This window comes from Melospiza georgiana, chromosome 6, assembly GCF_028018845.1.
Source record: "Melospiza georgiana isolate bMelGeo1 chromosome 6, bMelGeo1.pri, whole genome shotgun sequence".
Taxonomy (NCBI): domain Eukaryota; kingdom Metazoa; phylum Chordata; class Aves; order Passeriformes; family Passerellidae; genus Melospiza; species Melospiza georgiana.
The window spans coordinates 22,012,293-22,039,473 of NC_080435.1; the positions used below are offsets into that span (position 1 = coordinate 22,012,293).

Below are 27,181 nucleotides of genomic sequence, written 5' to 3' on the forward strand. Positions count from 1 at the left end.
TTTCCTTCCTCCCCCAGTCACAGGATCCCTGTTCCCATCTCCCTTCCCAGCCTGGAGCAACGGGGGGCACCCCCACATCCCCAAATTCCACCACCCGCCCCTCCAGGCTAGCATGGGGGACACAGAGGATTCCTGGGGGCCACATCCTAAGGTTTATTGAGAAACATCCTTGAAGGAGCACAGGGGGTTGTTGGGATACACCTCCCTGTCACGTGGGTGGGACAAGTGTTTATTGTGATAACCGTTTTGATCACTACAAGGGGACACAGGTTTTTAGGGATACACATCCCTGTAATTACTGAGTGCCCAGGGGGTCCCGCATCCCCTGCAGCACCGCCCCCAGCACTGCTGCCACTGCCACAGCCCCGGCATCGGGCTGGTCCAGCCGGGATGAGTGCACGTAGCTGGCTCTGCCCGCCCCAGCCTGCATGTGCCTGGTGGCCTCCGCCGCCGCCTCCGCGCTCTGCCGGGGAAAACAGGCTGTTCTCCAGGACAATGGCAGGGACTCCCATCCAATTGTCCCACTGTCCCAGCTCTCCATACCTGGACAGCTGCCGCCAGCACTTGGAGCGGGTCAGCACCGGGACTGCGCAGGGAATGCAGCGCCTGTCCGGCTGCAAACAGCGAATCCAGCTGCAAAGGGTGGGAATTAGTCTGGGAGCCAGGGCTGAGGCCAGGTGGGAACTCCCTTGCATCCTCCTGGAAGCTCTCCCAGCTCCTGGGCTCTCCCAGCACTCACCATTGTCCGGTCTCCTGGGGCGGCTCCTCCATACCTGTGTGGGATGCAGGGAAATTCAGGGGGGATTGGGATTCCCAGGGGGCTCTGGGGTTCCACAGCCCCGGCACTGACCTCTGCATGGCCTCAATTCCGGCGTCCATGGCATCAGCCCATGCCCCGGAATCGCTGCGGCCACGCAGGCTCTGGCCAGCCGCCGTCAGGAAGAGCCCGTAGAGCTTTGGGAATACCATCAATCTCAGCCTGGAAACACGGCCCCATTCCCAGGTGTGTTCCCCCATTCCCATCTCCACTCCCATTCCCCACTCACCACTCCAGATGAGCCTCCCATCTGCGCCAGCACCACATCAGCCAGGGAGGAGAACAGCAGGGCTGGGGCAGCCGGAGGCGGCCGGGAGCGCATCCATTCCTGGATGGCTGTGGGAGTAGAAGGGATAACGGGATGGGTGGCGGCCCTGCAGTCCCCTGTCCCTCGTGGGGACAAGCAGGGACAGCCTTCAATTCCATAGAGAAGCTGCCACTGGATGCAGGATACAATTACAGGAAGGGACACCCCAGGTTTCCTTGGTCCCAGGAAGGGATGTCCTGGGGAACTCCCCACTCCTGGGAGGTGCCATTAGGGCAGCATTCCCCACAATTCCCTGGATAATGTCCCCCACACCCACCTTGGGCTGCCTGGGCGTGGGTGTGGCCGCAGTCCCCGTCACCGGCTCCCCGATCCAGCTCATTGAGCTTCTCCTTCATATCCAGCAAGGTGCTGCACACCCGCTGCAGGACCCGCTCCACCCGCGCCGTGCTGAGCCCTGCGGAGAGGAGATGCAGCCTGCACATTCCTGAGGGAAACTGAGGCACAGAGCGGGGGTGTGACAAGGGATGGGAGCCCTGTACCAGTTCCAGTCTCATCCTCTGCCTTCCTGGGTGGCTCTATCGGTGCTGGCACCTCCTCCTTCCGGGTGGTCGCCGGACCCACGAGAATGTTGGGCCATGCCATGGCCATGGTCTTGGCATCTGGAAAAGCCAGAGGCATGTGGTGGCTCAGGATCCCATTGGATCCTCACTGGCACACCCAGCAGCCAGGAATTCCACCCCCAGACATCCCACCGACCTTGTGTCCCATCACCCAGCATGTGGAAACCCCCGTGCCCCAATCCCAGGCCACATTCCCACCGGGAACTCACCGATCAGCCTGAGCAGCTCCTCATCCACCAGCATGAGGGTGAGGGAGACTCCAGCCATTTCCATTGCTGTCATGAAGGATCCCACCATGGCCCGGACGATGCGGATCCCTTGGTTCTCTGCAGGATCCAGGATCCAGACAGGGTCACTCCAGACCAGCCAGAGCCAGGGAATGGGATCCCAAGCTCCCCTCTGCGCTCACCCAGGTAGCGCACAGCAGCTCCAGCCACAATTCCCAGCTCCAGGCAGGACAATCCACCCAGGTTGTTCACAATGAGCACCACAGAGGATCCTGCAGGGTGGGGGGCAGGGTGAGACTGGGATCCAGGGGGTTTGGAGGAGCACAGAGGGTCCTGAGGAGCTCACCAGGCTTCAGGGACAGGTGGGAAGCACTGGATGGATCAGTCATGTGCGTCAGCATCGTCTCCACAGCCTTATCTGCCGGCAGCATCTGGAGGGGACACGAAGGAGGGGAGGAGCAGAGTGGGGAAGTCTGGGAATCAGGGGATTTGGGAATGGGGAGGGAGCAGCAGGATTTCCCCCTCACCTTCATCCTGCGCACTCCAGCCTCGCCGTGGATCCCTATGGAGATGGGGCCGTGTCACATCCCAGCCCTGGTGACGCCTCCCCGGGGGGGCAGGGACACTGGGACCCTCCAGGGACACAAGAGGGGCACCAAGGGGCCGCTCCTCACCCAGCCCCAGCTCCATCTCGTCCTCAGCCAGCTGGAAGGAGGGCTTGGATCCTGGGATGCTGCAGGGAGACAGGCTGAGACCCAGGGTACCTGTGCAGGTGGGAATGTTCTGTTAAAACTGGGGGGATTTTTGGGGTTCAGGGGCTGGGGGACACAGGACAGCATTCCCATGGGATAACACAACGCACCCATGACTTTGGCAGCCGCCATCGCCTTCTTCTCGACCTCATCCAAGCTCGCTCCCTCCTCGGCCAGAGCTCCCGCCACCTGTCCCGGGCAGAGCAGGTGAGTGACCCCCCAGAACTCCCCAAATCCCCACCAAGGGTCCCAGCAGAACCTTGTGGATGAGGATGGTGCCACAGATCCCACGGCGCCCAGCTTTCCCCGGCTTGGTGAAGGCGCAGTCGTCGCCCACCACCACCATCCGCACGTCGGTGCCCTCGGCCCGCGCCCGCTCCAGGGCCATCCCGAAATTCAGCCGGTCCCCAGTGTAGTTCTTCACAATCAGGAGGATCCCGGCTGCAGGATGGATGTGGAGACAACGGGAATGATGCAGCACTGGAGGGAGGAACCCCAGAATTCCACCCCGGTGTGTTCCCAACCTGCTCCAGCCTGTGCCACAGCCCGGATGGCCGCCAGGATGCTGCCCACGGACGGGGATGCAAACATGGTTCCTGCCACCACTCCGGTCAGCATTCCCTTCCCCACGTAGCCTGTGCAGAGGGAAGAGGGCTCAGCACCGTGTCCGTGGGTGAGGGGTACAGGTGGGACAGGGGGGTCTCACCTGCGTGGGCGGGCTCGTGGCCGGAGCCCCCCCCGGAGAGCAGGGCCACACGGCCGCGGATGGCCTGCAGGTCATCCCGAAGGACCACCCGGTGTCCCTGCAGCAGCCGGAGCCCGGGATTGCAGGCCACCACTCCGGCCAGCGAGTCATCGGCACAGCCGGACACCGTTGTCACCAGTTTTTTGGGGATCTGCGGGGAAAGTGGGGAGCGGTGGGACGGCAAAAGGAGGAATGGCAGCCCCATAGGAATGCCAACCCCCCTGCTCCGGGCTCACCTCCATGGGAGCGGAGCGCAGCACTCGGAGCCGAAGATGGAATCTGTCTGCAAAGAGGGCAAGGTCCAGCCTGAAGTGGACAGCGGTCCGGAGAGGGGGGCTGGGAAGGGGGCGGGATGGGATGGTGTCTGGGGTGATGGTGATGCTATGGGGAGTGTCTGTCTGGTGGGAATGGGGCTGGCGTTGGAGTCGTCCCCACACAGGGACACCTGCCCAGGCAGGGAGTTCGGTTTGGAAAGAGGCGCCAGAATGGAGCCACTCCCCCGGCACCCAGCCAAGCCGCCCTTTTGGAATGAGGCGCCAGCATGGAACAACCCCTAAACAGGCGCCTTTTTGGGGCGAGAGAGGACAGTGACGGCCCCCCCCTCAAAGAGGGACCCCCTTTCGAGGCGGGAAATCACGATGGGACCCCCCGCCCCCCAAACAGGGACCCCTTTTTTTTGTGATGAGGGACTCCCACCTTCAGGGATCTCCCCTCAGTGCAGGTCCTTAACGGATCCACACTCCCCCCTCACAGCGGGGACCCCTACCCCAGGTTTCGGGGGGCACAGAGCTGCAGGGAGGGGGCTGCACCCTCCCACGTGGGGCCCTCCCTTCGGGATACGGCGTGGGACCAGGGTGGCATCAGCGCGGGTCCAGCGGGTTTAGGGGGAGACCCCCCGCGCATCCCCCTCCACACCTGCGCTCGGCGGGGCCCTTCAACCGCCCTTATCGGCTTCTCCTCGCGGTCCTCCCAGCGGGCTAGAGCGGCTCCTCTCGGCTGCTCCTCGCAAGTCCTCCTAGCGGGCTAGAGCGGCTCCTCTCGTCTGCTCCTCCCAAGTCCTCCCAGCGGGCTAGAGCGGCCCAGTGCGCCCACTTCCCGGAAGTGGCTGCGACGGCGGCGGAGAGGCCGCGCTCTCCGTTCCCCCCGGTATTCCCCGCGCCCCGCCGGGACCTCCCGGTTCCCCCAACATGTCCTACAACTACGTGGTGACGGCGCAGAAGCCGACGGCCGTCAATGGCTGCGTCACCGGTACGGCGGGGCGGGAGGTGACGGGAGCGCCCTGTTTGGGTCGGCGTGGGAGGGCGGTTATGGGCTACCGGGGGCTGGGGGTACGGGGGACACGGGGGGATGGAGGTGCCGGGGGGCACTGGGGGTCCCGGGGCGGTTTTGGGGTACCGGGAAGGGATTGGGAGTACGGGGAGGGTTTTGGGGTTCACGGGTGTGTTTTGGAGTCCAGGGGGGTTGGGAGTACCGGGGATTTTGTTTACCGGAGGGTTTTGGGGTATCGGAGGGTTTTGGGATGCTGGGGGATTTTGGGGTAGAGGAAGAATCAAAGTGCTCCTGAAATCCATAATAGGAGTGAGAGAGAGTGGGATTTGGGGAAACTACGGGAGCCCCAAGAGCCGTGGGAGTGCTGGGCGTGGTGGGAAGAGACCCCAGGAATGAGGATTCCTGAGGAAAGACAGTGGGAAGAGCATTTCTGCCGAAAAACAAGGAGTGTAGGCTGAGGGAAAGCAGTTGCTGAGAGTGTTTAGCACTATGGAATGAAGTGAAGCAAAGTGAAAATTTTCCAGGATAGAAATCCTTTTTAATTTAGGTGAAATGTACATTTTTGAGTTGAGTCTGTGGTTGGAAATTGTAATTATTTAACCAGACTGCAAGGCCTAAGCTCAGTGAAGTTACTTCAGCGAAGGACAGAGATAAACGGGAGGAGACAGAAGATGATAGAGACAGGGACTGCTGTAAGGGCAAGTCAGCCTGACCTCAAAATTCTTTCTGATAAAAAGGAACTAGTGGTAAAAGTCACACGAAACCCATAAAAATGAATATGTATGAACCTGTTGTGAAACTGTATGCATATGTGTTTGAGAGTGGGATAAAAGGAGATCTGAAGTTCTCAGAGTATGCAGAGGTACTCTCCTCCTTTTTTGAGGAGAGTTTTCTCCACATGTGTCCTGCGCCATAATAAACATACCGAGCTTTACAACTTTTATAGAGTTGTGAGGTTTCTTCTTTTCTCCGCAAAACAGAAGCTGCTGGGATTTTGGGATGCTCCAGGGAGGCTGTGTGGAAGCGCAGCCTGGCTCCTTGAGCTGATCCCTCCTCTGGGATTCCTCCTCCCCTGTTTTCCCAGGACACTTCACCTCTGCGGAGGACCTGAACCTGCTGATTGCCAAAAACACCCGGCTGGAGATTTACGTGGTGACGGCCGAGGGGCTGCGGCCCGTCAAGGAAGTGGGGATGTACGGGAAAACGGCCGTCATGGAGCTCTTCCGCCCCAAGGTGGCTGTGGCAGGGCAGGGAGGGGGCTGGGGATTTGGGAATTTGGGAATTCCACCCCTGGAATTTGCACTGACTGTGGGTTTTTCCGGGCAGGGGGAGAGCAAGGATTTGCTGTTCATCCTGACGGCCAAGTACAACGCCTGCATCCTGGAGTACAAGCAGAACGGGGATAGCATCGACATCATCACCCGTGCCCATGGGAACGTGCAGGTGAGGGGGATGCAGCACCTGGCATGGGAATGCCCTTCCCTAGGGGTGGTTTTGCCCTCCTGGTGCAGCAGGGTGTTGGATTTCTGCTGCTCTGTTGGTGGGTCCTTGCTTGATCTGGGATGGGTCACAGGATGTTTGCAGAGTTAGTCTTGGCCTCTGGAAGGATTAGTGGAATTCTGGGATGGTTTGGGTTGGAAAAGAGACCTTAAAGCTCATTCAGTTCTCTTCTGTGGGCAAGGACGCCTTGTGCTATCCCTGGTTGCTCCAAGCCCCATCCAACCTGGCCTGGAACACTTCCAGAGATGGGGTAGCCACAATTTCTCTGGGAAATCCATCCCAGGACCTCATTACCCTCACAGAGAAGGATTTCTTCCCAGTATCTCATCTAAACCAGCACATGGAATCCTGGAATGGTGTGGGATGGACAGGACTTAGAGATCATCTCATTCCACCCCTTGCCATGGATACCTTCCACTAGACCAGGATGCTCCAAGTCATTTCCCTATGGATTCAACTATATTTTTGGGAGACCCTGTGGAATGACAAATTAAATTTAAGGAAAATGAAAGCCTAAACTCCTTGTGAGGCCGAATTTTCCCTGGGAATTGAGTCCTGTGGTAATTTGTGGTGAAGCTGTGTGGCGTGGGAGCTCTGCCAGGTTGGGCAGTTGGAAAGGCATCTCCTCCTTAGGCTTGGTGGCTTCCCAGCTGGAATTCTCAAGCCCACTGGGAAGTGTGCAAGGAGCCATTCCTCACCTGAGGGCTGGCAGCTAACTCCTGTCCCTGTTTTCAGGGATATTATCCTGGCACTAATCCCCTTTCCCTTTCCCCTGTCTCTGGAATTCTCCCTCAGGATCGCATCGGGCGGCCCTCGGAGACCGGGATCATCGGGATCATCGATCCCGAGTGCCGGATGATCGGGCTGCGCCTCTACGACGGCCTCTTCAAGGTCATCCCCCTGGACCGGGACAACAAGGAGCTAAAGGCCTTCAACATCCGCCTGGAGGAGCTCCAGGTCATCGATGTGAAATTCCTCTATGGCTGCCAGGCTCCCACCATCTGCTTCGTCTACCAGGTGCCTGCTTATCCATGGATAGCCCAGGTGGAGCCAAGGGCTCCCAAGGATTTCCAAAGGATTTTTGGAGGGCAGAATCAGGGGTGATCCAGCTCCTCCAGGTCCATGTTCCTCCATACTGCCTTTTTCCAGCTCTGGGAGGGAGGAAGCAGAGCTTTTCCACAGGATTCCAGGGCAGCTCTGCCTTGGGTGGGAATTTTCCTTGTTATACCCCCCAGGAGGAGTTTAGGGATCTTTCCAGCAAGATCCACAACCAGTTGTTTCCCAGAGCAAGACTTGAGCCTTTCCTTAAAAAACAAGACAGTGACCTGCTTGCTGTTCTTGGGAGGTGATTCCAGGTGTGTAAAGAGGATTCACAACCTCTCCCATCACCTGGTTCTTTATGGAAGGAGCATTCCCAGTCTCCTCTGGATGCCTTTTTGATCCCAAGAGCCTTTGCTGTTCTGACTGAGCAAGGGATTAGCTTTCCTTTGTTAAATTCCAGGCTATCCCAAGCTTAGCTGAAATCCTATGCCAGCAGTGGCTCCATTATTCCTTGTTTGGGCACTGCTGCATCCTCCCTAAAGTTCCTGAAGGGAAGAAGCCACTTTGTCACCACATACCTGGAGTATGGGGGAACAGTTGGAAAAGTGCTTTTCCAACTTCAAGGATTCCATCATCCATGTCAAAACAACTTGAACCCTTGGAGCAGGATGTCAGTTCTGACTCATAAACCTCTGGATTGTTTCGATCCTTGCCTATGGAGAGGAGAAAGTTTCCAAGTTGTTTCCATAATTCCTTCTCCATTTATTACCCATTATCCCAGGACTTGGTCTGAATAGGATAGCAGCAGCTGGGATGATTTTTGGGAAGTCCTGAACTACAAGGAAAAAAGATAAAAACTCCTGAATTCCTGAACGTTTGCAAGAGCTGGAGGAGGGGGTGATACTCCATTATGCCACTTGTTTCCAGGTTGTCAGAGGAAAACAAATTCCAGAATATCACTTCCCATATCATTGTAAAACAATGGAAAAATACTTCCCAGTCTTTTCCAGCTCAGGGATTTCCTCAGGGGGTAATTATATATGGAAAAATTTGGGAGAATGGTGGTGTGTGGATGTGGGGGAGGATGAGGAGGTGAGAAACCTCAGAAGCTTCCTGGAAGGGGTGTTTTTGCAGGAGCTGAGGTGGAATCTCCTCACTTCTGGAATCTCATCCACTTTTGCTTCTCTCCCAGGACCCCCAGGGCCGCCACGTGAAGACATATGAGGTGTCCCTGCGGGAGAAGGAATTCAACAAAGGCCCTTGGAAGCAGGAAAATGTGGAGGCCGAAGCCTCCATGGTCATTGCAGGTTGGGCCTTGTTTGTAAATGATCTTGCCATGTTTTTCCAGGCTGGATGGCTCCTTCTTTCCAGGCAGGTTGCCTCATGTTTGTTGTGTGTCCCACAGTGCCGGAGCCCTTCGGAGGCGCTATTATCATCGGGCAGGAATCCATCACCTACCACAATGGGGATAAATATCTGGCTATTGCTCCTCCCATCATCAAGGTGAGGGGATCCAGGACTGCATCCCAAAAAATCCCTCCTTTCCCAGGCCTTCCAGACAGGAATTCAAACCCCTGTTGTCCCAGGTGTGGTCTAATAGTGCCACTTACTTGGACTCGCAGAGGTTTGGCTTCCTGGTCACTGTTTCTGGGGGCTGAGAGACATCCATGATCCCTGTGTGCCTCCTCTTTCTGTAGAGCTCTTGGAATTTTGTTTGGGCCCCAGGGACTGGGATTAATTAGGAATTAGTGCATGGTCTGGGCACAGTTCCAGGGCAGAGCCTGGTTTCATTTCAGGCAGTGGAAAACATGGATGAGCCCCCTGGAGACTTGTTCAGAAGAGAAAAGGCTTAAAGATTTTGGGACAGCAATTGGACTTGTGGGTTTTGTGGGAATAACAGGCCACTTCCCACATTTAATAGGGGGAGGAAGCACCAATGGCAAGGCTGAGGTGCTGTTCCAAGCTGAAAGAGGGCTGAAAGTCCTTTTAAGATGGAAATAAGCACAAGCTAAATATCTGGGGGGAAGAAACAGGAATATTGGTGCCTGAAGGTCTCAGTCTGCTCCTGGAGCTCTGGAATGGGTGGGATACTGGGGCTGGGAGCACATCACCTGCACAGAACTTTTGGGGACTGGTTTGGGGCTGTTCCAGTGGAATCCTAGATTTCCCTGCTTTCCCTGCAGCAAAGCACCATCGTGTGCCACAACCGTGTGGATCCCAACGGATCGCGGTATTTGCTGGGAGACATGGAAGGGAGGCTCTTCATGCTGCTTCTGGAGAAGGAGGAGCAGATGGACGGCACTGTCACCTTGAAGGATCTGCGTGTGGAGCTGCTGGGAGAGGTAGGAATCACCTGGGCCATCCCCTGCCACTTGTCTGGGATTCTCCCAAGTCTGGAAAGGCTCCTTTCAGGAATGAGTGGGAGTTTTGGGTGCCTCACATTTGTCACAGCCCTGAACTGTTGGGAAGGTTCCCTGTGGGCACTTAAACTTATATTCTTCCCATTTTTTTTCCTGGTACTTGTACTGTGAGGAGCTTGGACTCTGTGGGATTTATGAAGGGATTAAGTTCCCTTACCTTGCCCAGGGATTTTCTGTTGGATAACAGCTTAGTGGTGGAAGGGGTGTGTATGCCAGGACTTTTCCATGTCATTGGTGGGTCACCTGCCTCTTCCCATTTCCCAGACATCCATTGCAGAGTGCCTGACCTACCTGGATAATGGAGTGGTGTTTGTTGGCTCCAGGCTTGGAGATTCCCAGCTTGTGAAGGTATGTGGCAGCTCCTGGCTGTGGGTTCCCACAGAACTCGATTTCCATCCCAACCTGGAGATCTGGATACATTTTCCTCTCTTCTCCTTGCCCGCCCTTTCCTTGTCCTGCTTCTTGAAAGACAGAAATTGATTCCAGTATTTATTCCCAGCTCAACGTGGACAGCAATGAGCAGGGATCCTACGTAGTGGCCATGGAGACCTTCACCAACCTCGGGCCCATCGTGGACATGTGCGTGGTGGACCTGGAGAGGCAAGGCCAAGGCCAGGTAACATTCCTGCTTTTCCCTCCTCACTGCTGGGAATTTTTGCCTGAGTGTATCCATAAAATCATAGGATCCCAGAATGGTTTAGGTTGGAAGGGACCTTAAAGGATCATCTCATTCCATGGGCAGGGACACCTTCCACTAGACCAGGTTGCTCTAAGCCGTGTCCAGCCTGGCCTTGGTGGATCTTTCAGGTCCCTTTCAACCCAAACCATGCCAGGATTCCATGATTTGAGAATGGCTTCCCCATTTCCATGAGAAATGGGACCTCCCAGAGAGGAGTGGGAGAGCTTCCCAGCCACAGCTGGTAAAGTCCATCTGCTTTTCCTCCAGCTGGTCACCTGCTCCGGGGCCTTCAAAGAGGGATCACTGCGGATCATCCGGAACGGCATCGGGATCCATGAGCATGCCAGCATCGACCTGCCGGGAATTAAAGGTGTGGGAGGTGTTCCACAGCCTCAGGGGGGACATGGCGGGCACAGATGAGGTTGAGATGTGGAATTGTGAGGAACTGTGGTGTCCTTGTTGCAGGATTGTGGCCACTGAGGTCGGATCCACACCGGGAGACGGACAACACCTTGGTGCTGTCATTTGTTGGCCAGACCAGGTAAAGGTGGGATGAGCTGATCCAGGCTCTCAGCCCCATGTTGGAGCAGGAATTAATGGGAATTCCCTTCCCTGTTCAGGGTTCTGATGTTGAACGGAGAGGAAGTGGAAGAGACAGAGCTCACAGGATTTGTGGATGACCAGCAGACCTTCTTCTGTGGCAACGTGGCACATCAGCAGCTGATCCAGGTAAATCCAGCATGAGGAAAACATGGATATGGCTCTCCTAGCACCGTATGGATTGTGACATATCCAGGGCAGAGGCTGAAATGCTTCCGTGAGCTGATGGGATCAGCAAACAGGATCCTGGGCTCATGTTTCTAAGGGATATGGAAAGAGGGAGGTTCTTGCTGTGCCACCCACCTTGGAAACACTGTTTCCCATGATTTTTCCTCTCTCTCTTCCCAGATCACGTCTGCCTCGGTGCGACTGGTCAGCCAGGAGCCCAAATCCCTGGTGAGCGAGTGGAAAGAGCCCAATGGGAAGAACATCAGCGTCGCTTCCTGCAACAGCAACCAGGTGGTGGTGGCCGTGGGAAGAGCCTTGTACTACCTGGAGATCCGGCCCCAGGAGCTCCGGCAGATCAGGTGAGCCCACATCCTCAGGGCCCTTGGGATGCTGGGATTTGGGATCCAGGCAGACACCTGTCCTGTTTCCTTCCTCCCAGCTGCACAGAGATGGAGCACGAGGTGGCCTGCCTGGACATCACCCCCCTGGGAGACTCCAACGGGATGTCCCCGCTCTGTGCCATCGGGCTCTGGACCGACATCTCTGCCCGCATCCTGAAGCTGCCGTCCTTCGAGCTGCTGCACAAGGAGATGCTGGGAGGAGGTAGGAGCCTCCCAAGGGTGGCAGGGGTCACTATCCATGTCCTGAGTGACCTCATCCATCCCTTTGCCTGCTTCCCACAGAGATTATCCCTCGCTCCATCCTGATGACGACCTTTGAGAGCAGCCACTACCTCCTGTGTGCCCTGGGGGATGGAGCTCTCTTCTACTTCGGCCTCAGCCTTGAGACAGGTGACCTTTTCCCTTCCTTTCCAGGTTTTTGGGAAAGATCCTCCTTGCTTTCTCAGCCTCATGCTTAGGGACTGGCTGTGGGCTGGGGGATTTCTCCAGCACACTGGAGGAAGGAGATGGATTCTTAAACCTGGGGTGGGGTTACCCTCAATCCTTTTTTCCCTGAGGTGTTGTGGCATGTCCCAATCCCTTTTCCCTTTGAATCCAGGCTTGCTGAGTGACAGGAAGAAGGTGACCCTGGGCACACAGCCCACGGTGCTGAGGACATTCCGCTCCCTGTCCACCACCAACGTGTTTGCCTGCTCTGACCGCCCCACCGTCATCTACAGCAGCAACCACAAGCTGGTCTTCTCCAACGTCAACCTCAAGGAGGTCAACTACATGTGCCCCCTCAATTCCGACGGATATCCCGACAGGTGAGCCCACCACGAGTCCCTGATCCTAAGGCATATGGGGGAGAGGGAGGTTCTTGCTGTCTCACCCAGTTTTCCATGATTTTTTTTCCCCACAAGTTTGGCCCTGGCCAACAACAGCACCCTGACCATTGGCACCATTGATGAGATCCAGAAGCTTCATATCCGCACTGTTCCCCTCTATGAGTCGCCCAGGTGAGGATTCCTGGAATGAGGATTCCTGAGATCAGGGTGCTCTGCTGCACAGGACAAGGGTTGGGGTGATGTTGCCATCCTAAGAGCAAACAGACAGCTCTTGTTGTTTCCAGAGCTCTTGGAATGGCCTTTCCTGGCTCTCCCACCCACATGGCTCTGTTTATCCCACAGGAAAATCTGCTACCAGGAGGTATCCCAGTGCTTTGGGGTGCTCTCCAGCCGGATCGAGGTGCAGGATGCTAGTGGGGGCACCACAGCACTCAGACCCAGTGCCAGCACCCAGGTGAGATCCCAGACTGGGTCATCCCTATGCTGTGGGGATCAGAATTCCTGATCCAGGTCTTTCTTGATGGTCCTCCTTTCCAAAGCTGTGAGTCCACTCCTGTTCCTCAGCTGGGGAGGAATAGAATGGTGGGATCTCTCTGAGGAGGCACAGACAATGTTCCACCTGATCCGCTTTATTTTTGGGTGCTGCTCCTTCCATATCCCAAACAGGCTTCTGTGTGGTCTCTAAAGTTTTCCTTTTCCCAAGGATCCAGCTCTGGAAACCAGCTCTTTGTAAACTCAGATTAACACCATCACTCAGCCCTGCAGGAGAAGGGAGTGTGTCCCTTTACTCATTCCTTGCTCCACCTGTTCTCCCATCCCTTTTCCCTTCTCACTGGCTACCTGAGGCTGTGTGGATATCCCAAGTAAGACTGGGATGTGATGGATTTTCCTGTTTCCCAGGCCTTGTCCAGCAGTGTGAGCACCAGCAAGCTGTTTTCCAGCAGCACAGCTCCACACGAGACATCCTTCGGAGAGGAGGTGGAAGTGCACAACCTGCTCATCATAGACCAGCACACCTTTGAAGGTACCTGTCCCATCCCAAAATCCAGCTTTTCTCATCCTGGAGAAGCTATGGGGAGCTTCAGCCAAAACATTTTCCTGCAGGAACATCAGCCATAAGGTTTAGGGAATACCAGTTTTTGATGGGCACAAGGTGGTGGGGAATAGGGCAGGGAATCTCCAGGATGTGTCTTAAGCTTTCAGTTTAAGGACTTTGGGATCCCAGTTGTTCCTACATTTTTTTGCCCCCAGTGCTCCATGCTCACCAATTCCTGCAAAATGAGTATGCCCTCAGCCTGGTCTCCTGCAAGCTGGGAAAGGATCCCAACACCTACTTCATTGTGGGCACTGCCATGGTGTATCCCGAGGAAGCAGAGCCCAAGCAGGGCCGGATCGTCGTCTTCCACTACTCTGATGGTAAGATCAAGGTGTTCTCACCTGGAAAAATCCAGCTGTTTTTGGTGGGAGATCAGGGATGAGCTTCTCAAGCCCCAGAGAGCTTGTGTCACAGGAGCAGGCAGTTTTTCCCAAGGAATCTGTTGTTGGGATCTGTAGGTGCTGTGTTCCCTTTCTCCCTGTCTCCTAGAGATGCCCAAGAATCCCTCACCAGCCCTGGATTCTGGGATTTGCTTTCCATGTCACTTGTCCCCCTCAGAGACAGTTTTTTTTAGGAAACAAAATTCAGGCCAGCTGAAGCTGGGCTGAACCCCCTTGACTTCCCACTCTTTGGATAAACAACCCAAGTAATGCCTGGCTTTATTCCAGGGAAGCTGCAGAGCCTGGCTGAGAAGGAGGTCAAGGGAGCTGTGTATTCCATGGTGGAATTCAACGGGAAGCTGTTAGCCAGCATCAACAGCACGGTAGGCAAGGCCCTGACTTTTCTTTGGGAGTGTGCTCGTGGGTCTGGATGTCAGCCAGGTGTCTGTTGAGGAGCATATCCCAGCTCCCATGTGGAGAATCCCAATCCGTGTCCCATCCCACAGGTGCGCCTGTACGAGTGGACAGCGGAGAAGGAATTGCGTACAGAGTGCAACCACTACAACAACATCATGGCCCTGTACCTGAAAACCAAGGGGGATTTCATCCTGGTGGGAGACCTCATGCGCTCCGTGCTGCTCCTGGCCTACAAACCCATGGAAGGGAATTTCGAGGAGGTAAGGAAGCGGTGCCAGGAATCAATTCTGACAGATCTGGGCACAGAGAATGGTGTTGGAGGGGATAAAAGGAGGGGCTTGGCTTGACTGGATAAGGTTTGACATGGATCCCTGTGGTTTCTGGAGGGATGGATCCCTCAGTTTCCAGGGAACTGGCTGTGGGAAGAGCAGCTGGTGCCTGGTGGGTGGGAGGTGCCATCTGGGATGCCTGGTGTCCACTTGGAATGGGGGTTTAAATTGCTGGAGTGGCTTTGGCATAGGCTGCTCCACGCTTTCCCAGGATGTTATCCAAGTACCACTTGGACTAGGACCATCTCCAGGAGTGCCTTTCCTGCTCTGCTGCTTCCTGGAGCAGAGAGGGACAGGCTGGATCCTGCCTTGCTCCTGAATATTGCTGTTGGGTGGGATGAGGATGCAGGATCCCAGGCCAGGCCACCTGGACACAGCATGTCCCCTCTTGGCCCCTTCCAGATTGCCCGGGATTTCAACCCAAACTGGATGAGTGCCGTGGAGATCCTGGATGATGATAATTTCTTGGGAGCAGAGAACGCTTTCAATCTGTTCGTGTGCCAGAAGGACAGGTAAACTGGATGGGATGGGGATGAGATGTGATGTGACAGCACATGCTGGGAGGGATGGATTATGGGATCTTCAGGAAAACTGGAGGAGCATTCCCAGCTTTTGGGAGCAAGGGAAAGTTTTGGAGTGCCCCCATCCGGGACTGAGCGGTGTTTGGGATTCCAGCGCGGCCACGACAGACGAGGAGCGGCAGCACCTGCAGGAAGTGGGATTATCCCACCTGGGAGAGTTCGTCAATGTCTTCTGCCACGGATCCCTGGTCATGCAGAACTTGGGAGAGACTTCCACGCCCACCCAGGGATCCGTGCTCTTTGGCACTGTCAATGGAATGATCGGTAAGGAGCAGGGGCTGAGGATTCCCTGCAGAATCCTGGAATGGTTTGGGTTGGGAAACTCATCCAGCTCCACACCTGCCACATTCCCATGACCGTTATTCCCGTGCAGGCCTGGTGACATCCCTGTCGGAAAGCTGGTACAACCTGCTCCTGGACATGCAGAACAGGCTCAACAAAGTCATCAAGAGCGTGGGGAAGATTGAGCATTCCTTATATCCTTTAGCATTCCAGCCAGGAGCTTGTGCTGGGGGGAGTTTACCAGCTGGAGAGGGTGGGAGTGGGTTTGCCATGGCCCTGAACAATCATAGAATTAAAGATGGGAAATCTCTCTGAGACCACAGAGTCCAACCATTAACCCAGCACTGCCATCCCACCATTAACCATATCCAGGGCTGGTGTTATTCCCTGTGGATTTGGCTCCTTGACAGCAGCACCTGGAGATCGTTCCACACTGAACGGAAGACGGAACCAGCCACAGGATTCATCGATGGAGACTTGATCGAGAGTTTCCTGGACATCAGCAGGCCCAAGATGCAGGAAGTGGTGGCAAACCTGCAGGTGAGCTTGGGAATGTGGCCTTGGATCCTTCAAGGGCTTTGCTCAGGAATCCAGGCTCAGTAAATCATGGAATTGCAGAGTTATGGAATGGTTTGGGTTGGAAGGAACTTCAAGACACCTCCCACTAGACCATGTTGCTCCAAGCCTTGTCCAACCTGGGCTGGAATACTTCTAGAGATGGGGAAGCCACAGTCTCTCTGGAAAGTTCTAAATCCACACCTTCCTGAATGATCTGGGAATGTTTTTTGGCACCTGCCAACATCTCCAATGCCTTTTCCTCCCTGTGCAGATCGACGATGGAAGCGGGATGAAGAGGGAAGCCACCGTGGATGACCTGATCAAGATCGTGGAGGAGCTGACCCGGATCCACTAGCAGGACTCGGGATTGTTCCCTGCCCCTGCCCTCCACATGGAGCAAGGGAATCCTTCCCCAGCTGTGCCCAGCACTGGCAGCAGTGGCCAGAGGGGGACGGAATCTCGCAGGGGAAGCGGCCTGTTAGGAATTTGGGGAGGTGTCAGTCATCTCCTGCTGGGATTTATGGATTCTGCAGAATTGGCTGGACCCAGAACTGTCCCTTTCCTTGGGTGATCCACTGGGATCTGATGCCCTCGCCTCGATTCCCTTTTCCCCGATGTCCTTAGATATTTTATTACTTTTTTTGGCTTTTGGTTTTGCTTTTGATCCTGGATTTTTTTGGATTCCTTGTGGTTTTTTGGAAGAGGAATCAAAGCTGGAGGAGCAGCCGAGGCTGGAGCCGAGCAGGATAACTCTCTCTCCATGGGATCCATGCCTTGCTGAGGGAGGGAAGTTCTGGGAAGTTTAAGCTATTGCTGATTTCGGAGTTTTACCAAATAAAGTAGTCCAAGAGGAAAGATCTGTGTCCTAAGGAATGATGATATCTGTGTCCTCGGCTCTGGGATATTGGGGACACCTGTTTTCCAGGTCCATTTTTCTAGCTTTTCTTGGATTTGTAGGAAATTTTAGTTCCTTGTCTGGTTGCCAGTGGCACTGTGAGTGCCTTGAGAGGCAGATGGTAATGGAATTTTTTTGGAAAGCTGGATTTTCCAGCCTCTGGCTAGTCATTAATAGTTCTCATGGTCTCCCACCTCCCTCACATCTCTCATGGAATTTGGGGGTTATCCTGGATCTTACCATGCTCTCCCCAGCCTGAATCTCCCCTGTAGCCCCCCAAGTGCCCCCCAAGTCCCATTCCCTGATGGTTTTTCCCAAATCCTTCCCTCCCAGAGGCAGCTCATGCTGGAATCATCCCTGGCTCCGCTTCCATCCCGTGTTTTCAGAGGAGACCGCAGGGACAGGGCTATATTTGGACATCTCTTCCGAGAGCTGGGGGAGCAGGGAGTGACCTTGGACTCTGTGCTGCTGCTTTTATTGCCTCGGGCTCTGTTTACCTGCCTGGAGCAGCCTATTCCCAAATTTTGGGTGGCCCAGGGAGCAGCACAGCCCAGGACCTAGCAGTGCTCTTTTTCCCCCACAAAAACTGGGGGTGGTGGTGCCAGTGCAGTGTTGGCACCCTGCTTTTTTTGGGATAAAAGCGCTGCTGGCTAGGGCTGGATCATTGTTTATCCAGTGCCACAGGAGCTGCCTCCCAGGGATTTGGGATCACATTCCCTTAGCACAGGAGCTTCTCCTGGCTTCATGGGGTTCCTAAAAAATCAGTGTGACCCCCCCCCACACACACACACACACCATGGTTTTTATTTTGAAGGGGGCTATGTCTTGCCTGGGTGATCCCAACCCTTGGGCAGGATTTTGTGGGGAGAAATCCATGCTGGATTGGGAATTTTGGCGGCAGCAGCGCCTTTTGCTTCATGGGATCAATCATTTACCTGCCTCCAACCTTTGCTTCATTCCCTGCCCTGGGAGGGGGGGCACGGGGCCGGGGGGAATCTGGGGGTCACCAGAGCGGGGTGTCCCGCAGCATCCCTCTCCCTCCGGGATGCATCCCACCATCCCGTCTCCACTTGGCCCCTTTCTCCGCCGCGTGGGTCCCCGTGCAGGGCTGGGAAGGCGGCCCAGCGCCTCCAGGAGAAGGAGCAGGAGGAGGAGGGGTGGGGAGAGGCCATGCCGGATCTTTGCCAGATGTGGGAAAGGAGAGAAGGGGGGACGCCTTTCCCGCTGCTTCCCAGTCCTAGGGGGGACCCCGTTCCCCGGCGCGCAGCCAGGGCAGCAATGGCCGGGATGCCGCCGCTCGCCCCAGCGGAACGGGACAACCCCGGGGTGACCCCAGGCCCCCGTGTGGGTTTGGGGGGGTGGGTGGGTGCCGCTGGCGACCCCCCCGCTCTCGCCCCCCTCCAATCCCGCATTGTTCCCGGCTCGGCGGGAGGAGGAGGAGCAGGGCCAAGGGCCAGCGGGAAGGCAGGCGGGAAGGCGGGCGCCGGGACGTGCTGGAGCCGCCTGTCATGTTGGTGGAGCTGCTCTTCCAGGCTGCCTGTGTGTCCCTGTTCCTCTCCAGCGGCCAGGGCAGGGTGTATCCCGCGAGGAAGAAGCCGGCCAGCTTTGCCGTGGAGAGGTAGCTGGATTTTCCTATTTTCCTTCTCCCTCCTCCGGCTACACCTGGGATGGGCAGCGCGCCGGGCTCCGGCTATCCCTGCCTCCCGCTGCAGGAGGGCTTGGCCGGAGGGGTCCCGGCCGGAGGGGCTGGCACCCCACAATTCCCTCCCTCTTCCTGGGTCCAGGGGAGAGTGGCACTGCTCCCCGCATCCCTGTGCTTCTCCCCACATCCCTGTCTTGCTCCCCGTATCCCTGTCCAGCCGGGGGGCGCTTCTCCCGGCACCACGTGCTGGGATGTTCAGGATGGCTGGGAAGTGGTTGTCCCCTCTCTGTCCCACCTTATCCTACCTGCCTCTGATCCGTGCCATGCTCTGCCTCCCGGTACCTGGGCACATCCTGACCGCTCCAGTTGTCCTCCTGTCCTCACATTCCTGGGACCTTTGCGCCGTGCAGGGGGCTCAGGACAGGGTGGCCTCAGGCTCTGGTGTCCCACAGGCGCCGCGTGGGGCCCCACGTCTGCTTCCCAGGCTCCGGCAGCGGATGTTGTCCTGGCTGGATGCTGTCTCCGGGCAGCGGGAAGTGCACCCTGCGTGAGTACAGGGGTCTGGGGGGCTTGTGGGGATCCTGTTCCCGTTCCCAGAGCTCCTGTTCCCATTCCCACAGCGCTCTGCTCCTTCGGCTGCGGTGGTGGCTCCTGCATCGCTCCCAACCTTTGCATGTGCCCGGATGGAGAGCAGGGAATCACCTGCCCAGGTACTGAGGGAAGTGGATATGCTGGATGCCCTTCCCTCTCCACACCATGAATCCCAAGGGATGGAGATGGCCACGAACACATAGGCACTGTGCCCAACCCTCTTCCCTCTCCATGCCACAAATCTCAGCAGATGGAGGTGACTGCGGCTCCTTGTCACCTCTTCCTGGCATCCCCATCCATGGAGTGAGATGGGAAGCGGGTGGTCCTGGGGTGGCATGGGTATGGCATGGGTACCCCGTGAATGCCATGTCCATGTTCTAGAACCACCAGGGACTTGCGGAGAGTACGGCTGTGACCTGTCCTGTAACCACGGCGGCTGCCAGGAGGTCGCCCGCGTGTGTCCCGTTGGCTTCTCCATGGCCGAGACGGCCAATGGCGTCCGCTGCACCGGTGAGTGGGAGTGGTGTATCCTGATGGGAATGATGAGTGGGAGTGGTGTATCCTGATGGCTGTGGGGAGTGGGAGTGGTATATCCTGATGGGAATGATGAGTGGGAGAGGTGTATCCTGATGGGAATGATGAGTGGGAGTGGTATATCCTGGTGGCCATGGGGAATGGGAGTGCTGTATCCTGATGGCTATGGGGAGTGGGAGTGGTGTATCCCGATGGGAGTGGGCATCCCCGTAGTGCCCACGCCCCAAGCCTGACCGTTCCCCGTGTGCCCCAGACATCGATGAGTGCCAGAGCGCGGCCTGCGAGGGGACGTGCGTGAACACGGAGGGAGGCTTCGCCTGCGAGTGCGGAGCTGGCCGGGAGCTCTCTGCTGACCGCCGCAGCTGCCGGGGTGCGTGGGGTCCCAGGGGGGCGGCTGGGGCTCCCGAGGGATCCTGACCCTCATCCCAACCCCCAGACACGGATGAATGCCAGGCCACGCCGTGCCAGCACCGCTGCGAGAACAGCGTGGGCAGCTACCGCTGCTCCTGCCGGCCCGGATACCACCTCCATGGGAATCGGCATTCCTGCGTGGGTGAGCACTGGGATGGGGCTCTTCCCATCGCTCCTGGGAGATGGAGGTGGCCCTGAGGCCCTGAACACTGTGCTACACCCCCTTCCCTCTCCATGCCATGAATCCCAAGCGTGGAGGTGGTCACTGAGCCCCTGCATGTATGCTTAACCCTTTTCCCTCTCCATGCCGTGAATCCCAAGGGATGCAGGTGGCCATGAGCCTGTGGCACTGTGCCAGACCCCCTTCCCTCATCATGCCACAAATCCCAAGGGATGGAGGTGTCCATCAGCCCATGACCACAGTGCTGACACCTCATCCTCTTCCCTGTGTGGTCCATGCTGAGGGCCCATCCTGGTGCTCTTGGCTCTTTCCTGGGCCACATCCCAGGGTGCAGCACCTCCTGCCACATTCCCTTATCCCTCAGATGTGGATGAGTGCCGGCGGCCTGGCACGCGCCGCTCCTGCCAGCACAGCTGCCACAACATTCCCGGCAGCTTCCGCTGCTCCTGCCGCCCCGGATACCGGCTCAGCGCAGACAGGGTGTCCTGCGAAGGTACCCGTGCCCTTCTCCCGGCTGGAGGAGCAGAGTGGGATGCTCCCATCTCCCAGCCAGCCCCAAGTGATGTCTCTGCCTTCCTGATTTCCTTCCTAGGGTACCCCAAATCTATCCTGGCCCCGTCGCCCATCCTGCAATCCCTGCAGCATCCACCCACCCTTGTCCTGCTCCCTCCTGGCTCCCACCTGCTCCCGAGGGGCTCCCCCTCTCCCCACCTCCCTGTGGCAGCTCCTGGTACCCAATTCCCTCCCTCCTCCCCATCCTTGTCCCCTGAGCCATCCCCACGTGCCATGGGAGCCCCCGGCACATCCATCCCACCATCCCCTCACTGTTGGCACCGGGGAATCTCTTGGGAGCCCGGCAGTCGCTGGACAGAGCCAGGCTGCCAGAGCTGCACCTGCCAGGTGAGCATCCCATCCTCCCATCCCATCCTTCCTATGGCACCATCCCGACCTGGCATGAGCCACCACATGTCCTGGCAGGGGGGACAAGTCCTCTGTGACACCGTGAGCTGCTCTGTTCCCTGCTCCCACCCGCTTCCTGCTCCGGCTGGGGGTTGCTGCCCCACCTGCACGGGTGAGTCCCGACCTCCTGATCCCCCCCAGTTCCCAGGATGGCCCCCCTTAAATTCCCAGGGGGACACCCCTGACCCCAATGGCTTGCAGGGTGCCTGCACGAGGGGGTGGCCAGGGCAGAGGGCGATGTCTTCTCCCCATCCGATGGGAATTGCACCGTCTGCGTCTGCTTGGTGAGCTGGATTGGGATGGGAGAATCCCCCCTCATCCCTGGGAACCTCCCAGCACTGGAGACCCTTTTCCCTGAGGACCCTCATCCTGCATCCTGGCTCAACCATGGATTGGGATGCTCTGGAGCTGATGACACCCTCCCCTCACCCCTCCGTGGGGAATCAGGGTCCTCTTTCCCAGCCCCACGTTCCCCTCCACAGGCCGGGAATGTCTCCTGCCTGTCCCCGGAATGTCCCCCAGGATCCTGCCCCAGCTCCTCTCCGGCTGAGTGCTGCTCCTGCACTCCAGGTGATCCCAGGACCCCTACTCTGGGGGTGTGAGTACCCCTGGGCTGGGCTGAGGGTGAGGGAAGAGCTGTGCTTGGCTCTCCAGCACCACTCCTTCCCCTTTTCCCAGAAAAGTGCAATTTCCGGGGACGCACATACGCACACGGAGCCCGGTTCAGCCTGGATGGGGACGACTGCACCACCTGTGTCTGCCAGGTGGGTCCTGGATGTCCCCAGGCATGAGGATCCCCAAAGCTGGGAGGCCCCCAGGGATGAGGATCCCCAGGGATACTCCAGTGCTTCCCAGCACCTGCTGGGGGCATCCCAGCTTCGCTCCGGGCTGATGGCAGGGACAGCAGGTGACCCATTCCCGTGTCCCCAGGGAGGAGAGGTGGAATGTTCCTTCACTCCCTGCCCCGCGCTGGATTGTCCCCAGCACCAGCGGCAGCTGGGTCCCGGGCAGTGCTGCTCCACCTGCCGGGACCCTCCAGCCCCTGCCGGTGAGCCGGGATGAGTGACACAGCTGGGAATGGGCAGGGAGGGATGAGGGGGAAAAGGTGAGGGAAACGGGAATGGCATGGCATGGGAAGAACAGCTGGGACAGAGGATGTGGGAGACACTTGGGGATGGGGAGAGTGGGATGTTGGGACATTTGGGGATGGGATGTGGGGAAGGGCAGGGTGGGATGAGGGTGGACAGCTGCAGACAGGGATGGTGGGATATGGGAGACACAGGTGGGATGTGAGGATACTCGATGATAGGAAGGTGGGAGATGGGGAATACCTAGGAGCAGGAAGGGTGGAATATTGGGAACCCCTGGGGACAGGAAGGGTAGGTTTTACAGGACAGCTGGGAACAGGGATCCTACCCAGGTTGCTTCCTGGATGACAACGGTGTGGAGTTTCCCGTTGGACAGATCTGGTCTCCGGGCGATCCCTGTGAGTTATGCATCTGCCAGGTGAATGAGAACCTGCTCTGCTTCATTCCCTCTTCCCTATCCCTGCCCCAGCGCACGGCTCCTGCTCCGTTCCCGCCCTCAGGATGCCCGTGGCCTGTCAGGCCCCAAATCCCCCAAATCCGGCGGGTTTGGGAATCCCGAGGTGTCTGTCAGGGTGTTCCCGCCTGCAGGCAGACGGCTCCGTGAGCTGCCAGCGCACGGACTGCGTGGAGACGTGTCCTTATCCCATCCGCATTCCCGGGCAGTGCTGCCCCGACTGCTCCGCAGGTGAGGGCGCGCCCGGAATCCCGGCATTCTGAGCCGCCCGGGGACCGCCTGAGCCCCTCTCCCCGCAGGCTGCACCTACATGGGGAGGATCTTTTCCAACAACGAGACCTTCCCGTCGGCGCTGGATCCCTGCCTGAGCTGCATCTGCCTGGTGAGGGCTGGGCCGGGCATTCCCAGAGGATTTGCGGCTCCCGCCCCGTGGGCTGAAGCCCGGTTTTTGGCTCCGTTGCAGGGAAAAGCTCCGGGGGCGCTCCGGGGCTCCTAACGCCCGGCCCTCGGGGGTCTCTCCCGTCTCTCGCAGCTGGGCTCGGTGGCCTGCTCGCCTCTGGAATGTGCCATCGTGTGCTCCTACCCCTTCCACCCCGAGGGTCGGTGCTGCCCCGTCTGTGAGGGTACGAGCTCGGGCGGGTCCCCAAAATCCCCCTGAATCCCTCAAAATCTCCCCGAGCCCCCCAAAACAGCCTCTGGACCCTGGTCCCTGCAGACTGCAACTACCAGGGCAGGAAGGTGGAGAACGGCCAGAGCTTCATTCCCGAGGGACAGCCCTGTACCCGCTGCACCTGCCAGGTGAGACCTCCTGCCCATTCCCATAGGATGCCCGTGTCCATGGTGCCCGTGCCAGTGTCATTGGATCCCAGCAAGGGCCAGGCTGGCTGATCCCTGTTTTTCCAGCTTGGAGAGGTGAGCTGTGAGGAGAGGCCGTGCCCCCACTCCTGCTCTGAGCCCCACACACTGCCCGTGGGCTGCTGCCCATCCTGCCCAGGTAATGGGATCCCTGGATCCAACCCCAGGCACTTGGATGTGCCCCCTCCGGACTGGGGGTCTGGGGAAGGAGGTGGGTGCTGACCAAAATCCTCCCTCCATCAGCCTCAGACATCCGGCTCCTGCTGCAGGGCAGTGACCTGTCCCCATCCTCATCCCCATCCTCATCCCCATCCTCATCCTCATCCCAGTCCTCATCCTCATCCCAGTCCCCATCCTCACCCCCATCCTCATCCCAGTCCCCAGTCCCTGAAGATTCACCCCCTGGCACCCCTCAACACCGCCGCTATCGCCTGGCCCAGCTCCTGCTTCCCACTACACCCCCCCTCGGCCCCTCTCCAGGGATTTGGGGTGCTGGGATGCCCCCTCTGACCACTCCAAGTCCCTCTGGATACCCCTTGGCACCCACTGTGCCCCCCGACCCCCTCTGTGAGGCCACAGCCCCCGCCAGTGCCACGGGCAGCCCTGAGGTTCAGGGATCCCCCAGGAATGAGGATCCCTCCACGGTGCCATCGGACAGCCCCAGGCTCCAGGCGCCAGGTGTGCCTGGAACACCGTGAGGAGGAGGAGGAGGATGAAGGAAAGGATGAAAAGGGGGTCTGCAGGACCAGCAGGCCTGGCCCTGGGGAGGGAGCAGCTGTCCCCCTGCCACCAATAAAGTCACTCTGGTATTTATTCCCTGTCCCCTCATCCCTGCATCCACCAGCACAGGGAGCCCTGGGGCTTGTCCCCTGGGAATTTTGGGATGAGTGGCTTTCCAGGATGATGAGGGCAGTGCTGGAGGTGTTCACCCACCTCACCCTGAGTGGGGTTTAGGGACAGGAGGGACATGTCCTGCCCCAGGTCCCCCAGGCTGGGAGCTCCTCAGGGATGAGCAGAGCCACATCCAGGCTCCCATCCTTGGGCCACAGGGACATCCTTGGTGGGTGCAGCTGAGGGTGGCACCAGGGACATGCCACATTCCCAGGAATGTGTTGGCATTCCTCAGAGAGACACGGCACAGGGGCGCTTCTCCACACCTTTATTGTCCTCGGTGGTGGCAGGAGGGCTGGGAAAGGGACAAGCCCTGCCAGCCACCGAGTTGGGGACACCTGGGATTCCCATCCCAGCTCAGGGCAGCCGGGACAGCCCCACCTTGTTGGTGGCCCTGTTGAAGATGACGTAATACTCCCGGATAAAGACATCCCCCAGGATCCAGAGCTCGCCCTCCTCCGTGGGCACATCCATGCCTTGCAATGCCAGGCTGCAGTACCCGTTACTCTGCTCCAAGGACATGGAAGGGGGTGGTCACCAGCTGTTGGATCCCTCCCTCTATCCCTACAAACCCATTCCCAGTGGGATGCTCACCCTTAACACGTAGGCTCTGGGCGGCACTGGGAATTCTTTGCCATTGATATGGAAAACGAGGCTGGGAAGGTTTCTGACAGCCTCACAGCTGATCTGGGGAGGACACGGCAGGTTAGTGGTCATTCCAGCTGGGATCAAATGTCCTAAAGAGCATCCTGAGCCTCACCTCACCACTGGAGCTGGCACCAAGGAGCCTCATGAGGGTGCGGAAGGCCCGGATAGGAACAGCCAACAGAGTGGTTCCTGTATCCACAATGGCCTGGCACCCCGAGGAACAGGCCACCGGAGTCCCGCTGACAGAGACACTGGGAAGGGGGATGCAGAGTGAGCCTGGACTCCCTACAACACCAGTTGGAGGGCAGGGAATACTGGGAATACCTCTGCATGGAGATCTGCCAGTAGGTTTCAGCAGAGAGAGGGATCCAGGAGATGCCTCTGGTGGTGTAGTAGGGATCGATGGCACCGAAGAGGACAAAGCTCCCACCTTCGTCGTCCCTGGAAAGGGAGATCCGTCTGGGCTGGTTCCCAGCCCACCAACACCTCCATTCCCATTGGAAAATGGGGCCAGTGTGAGGGGAAAGGGAGAAATCCTCAGCAGCTTTGGCTGGGATTTACCTGCTCAGGTAGACAGAGAAAAGATTCCTATCCACGAGGTTTTCCGTCATCATGTTGTCGAAGACAGGGGTGGCTCCGGAGGAGGCAATGCTTGGGAATGCCAATCCCAGGATGCCATCAAAGGGGGTGTAGTAGAAAAAATCCCCTGGCTCTGTCTCAGCCAGCCCAAAAATCTGGTTGCGGACGTTGATGCCGGCAACCTGGGAGAAAGGAGAGAGGTGTGGATTGGGCAGGATCCCGTGGGATCCCATGGGATGAGGGGGCTGGAGCTCCTGGCCGTACGTCGACGGTGTCGTATCCCAGGACCCCGGTCATGCTTCCTGTGCCGTAGGCGATGAACAGGGTGTCATTGGTGCTGAGGAACGTGGAGGATTCCGCGGGATTGAAGCGGTTGTGGTTCCCTGTGGGGGTGGGAAGGATGGGGATTGCCTGGGATTTGTGCCTTGGGAAAGATGGGCAGAGCCACGCAGGACTCCCAAAGGACACATTCCAGACTCATTCCAGACACCTACTGCAGGCTGGGCTGGAGCAGAAGACTGAGGGAACCCAGAGGTTGGAGGAGCCAGTGTCGAAGACCACAGTGAATTCCTGAGGTGGGGTCCCAATGGAGATGGTGCCAAAGTACTCATCCTGTTGGAATGGGATTGGGAAGGGGTTAAGGGGATGGGGAAAGGAGAATGGGTAAGGGGCTAATGGAATAACTTACAGGGATGGGGAAGGGACTAGTGGAATGGATAACAGGCCAATGGGATGGGGAAGGAGCCAGTGTCCCCCTGTGCTCCCTGATCCCAGTTCCCAATCCCAGCCCCTCACATCCATGTAGTTCTCCAGGGGCTCCACGGCGATGCCCGGGAAATACTTGGCAGCCAGGTTGTAGGGATGCTGCTCCAGGTAACTCTCCAGCAATCCCTGCTCCCGCAGCCTCTGCCGCAGCGACTTCATCTTCCTCAGGGGCACCCTGCGGACAGGGACCGGGACGCATCACTGGGATGTGCCACTGGGATCACCCCACATCCCACATCCCTGTTTTGGGGACCCCCTGGGGCTCACCTGGTCTCGAGGCCCTGGGCCAGGCCCACCAGGGTGAGGAGCAGGAGCAGCTTCATGGTGGGAGCTCACGGAAAATGTGCCTCCGATCCCGGCCCCGCTCCTTATATCCTGGCTCCGGTGTTTGGCCGGAGGCCCCGATAAGAAAGGCAAACTGCTCCTGGGATGGTTATCAAAATGTCCTTAAGGAGGGTGGGAATATCAAGCCAGGGGATCCCCATATTCCTGGGGGGATTCAGGCCACAAGTATGTTGGGATGGGCAGGAAGCACTCCCGGTTATGCTGTGGGAGCTGGTGGGAATGCAGGGTGGTTTGGACCCTGAACCCTCGAATTCCTTGCTGGAGGGTTTGAGCCAGACGCTTCCAGGAATGGGGCAGGCACAGCTTCCCTGGGAATTCCATTCCCAGGAATGACTCACCACCCTCTCAAGGAAGAATTTCTTCCC

General features: G+C 57.8%; 4 protein-coding genes across 6 annotated transcripts; 2 read left to right on the forward strand and 2 right to left on the reverse strand.

Moving 5' to 3' along the window:
* Window positions 1-144: 144 nt before the first annotated feature.
* TKFC (triokinase and FMN cyclase) lies at window positions 145-4,450 on the reverse strand. Of its 3 annotated transcripts, none has more exons than XM_058025426.1 (18): window positions 4,345-4,450; window positions 3,666-3,712; window positions 3,391-3,580; window positions 3,209-3,319; window positions 2,944-3,125; window positions 2,795-2,873; window positions 2,607-2,696; window positions 2,460-2,494; window positions 2,279-2,363; window positions 2,115-2,204; window positions 1,915-2,031; window positions 1,625-1,744; window positions 1,402-1,539; window positions 1,047-1,153; window positions 851-954; window positions 740-773; window positions 544-633; window positions 145-463 (listed from the first exon to the last, which is right to left on the reverse strand). In XM_058025426.1, the coding sequence occupies exons 2-18, from the start codon at window positions 3,669-3,671 to the stop codon at window positions 296-298; spliced, it is 1,746 nt and encodes a 581-aa protein (XP_057881409.1). In that variant the 5' UTR covers window positions 3,672-3,712; window positions 4,345-4,450; the 3' UTR covers window positions 145-295. The 3 variants fall into 3 exon arrangements, with proteins under 3 accessions (XP_057881409.1, XP_057881411.1, XP_057881410.1); XM_058025428.1 differs by having other exon boundaries at window positions 3,666-3,708; window positions 4,345-4,444; XM_058025427.1 differs by having other exon boundaries at window positions 3,666-3,765; window positions 4,345-4,444.
* Window positions 4,451-4,526: 76 nt separating this feature from the next.
* On the forward strand, window positions 4,527-16,832 carry DDB1 (damage specific DNA binding protein 1). The gene is made up of 27 exons (XM_058026893.1): window positions 4,527-4,677; window positions 5,783-5,931; window positions 6,025-6,141; window positions 6,994-7,215; window positions 8,432-8,546; window positions 8,645-8,742; window positions 9,423-9,581; window positions 9,924-10,007; window positions 10,159-10,275; window positions 10,606-10,708; window positions 10,804-10,879; window positions 10,959-11,067; window positions 11,287-11,465; window positions 11,546-11,709; window positions 11,790-11,897; window positions 12,106-12,313; window positions 12,410-12,505; window positions 12,677-12,788; window positions 13,235-13,358; window positions 13,586-13,750; window positions 14,099-14,193; window positions 14,317-14,487; window positions 14,959-15,068; window positions 15,232-15,401; window positions 15,511-15,613; window positions 15,836-15,959; window positions 16,249-16,832. Exons 1-27 carry the CDS (start codon window positions 4,617-4,619, stop codon window positions 16,330-16,332), a joined length of 3,423 nt encoding a protein of 1,140 aa, XP_057882876.1. The 5' UTR covers window positions 4,527-4,616; the 3' UTR covers window positions 16,333-16,832.
* Window positions 16,833-18,539: 1,707 nt separating this feature from the next.
* VWCE (von Willebrand factor C and EGF domains) lies at window positions 18,540-24,286 on the forward strand. Its single transcript, XM_058026779.1, is given in 21 exon segments — window positions 18,540-18,571; window positions 18,573-18,591; window positions 18,593-18,729; window positions 18,731-19,224; window positions 19,487-19,615; window positions 19,893-20,009; window positions 20,076-20,192; window positions 20,596-20,724; window positions 20,824-21,131; window positions 21,210-21,303; window positions 21,393-21,475; window positions 21,674-21,761; window positions 21,870-21,955; window positions 22,122-22,239; window positions 22,612-22,697; window positions 22,868-22,964; window positions 23,033-23,115; window positions 23,266-23,356; window positions 23,449-23,531; window positions 23,637-23,768; window positions 23,771-24,286. Coding segments are annotated over 21 exon segments (3,039 nt in total).
* Window positions 24,287-24,836: 550 nt separating this feature from the next.
* LOC131084862 (pepsin A-like) lies at window positions 24,837-26,826 on the reverse strand. Its single transcript, XM_058026622.1, has 9 exons — window positions 26,739-26,826; window positions 26,502-26,646; window positions 26,201-26,318; window positions 25,971-26,089; window positions 25,689-25,888; window positions 25,452-25,568; window positions 25,240-25,378; window positions 25,074-25,166; window positions 24,837-24,986 (listed from the first exon to the last, which is right to left on the reverse strand). The coding sequence occupies exons 1-9, from the start codon at window positions 26,792-26,794 to the stop codon at window positions 24,837-24,839; spliced, it is 1,137 nt and encodes a 378-aa protein (XP_057882605.1). The 5' UTR covers window positions 26,795-26,826.
* Between the last annotated feature and the right edge of the window lie 355 nt (window positions 26,827-27,181).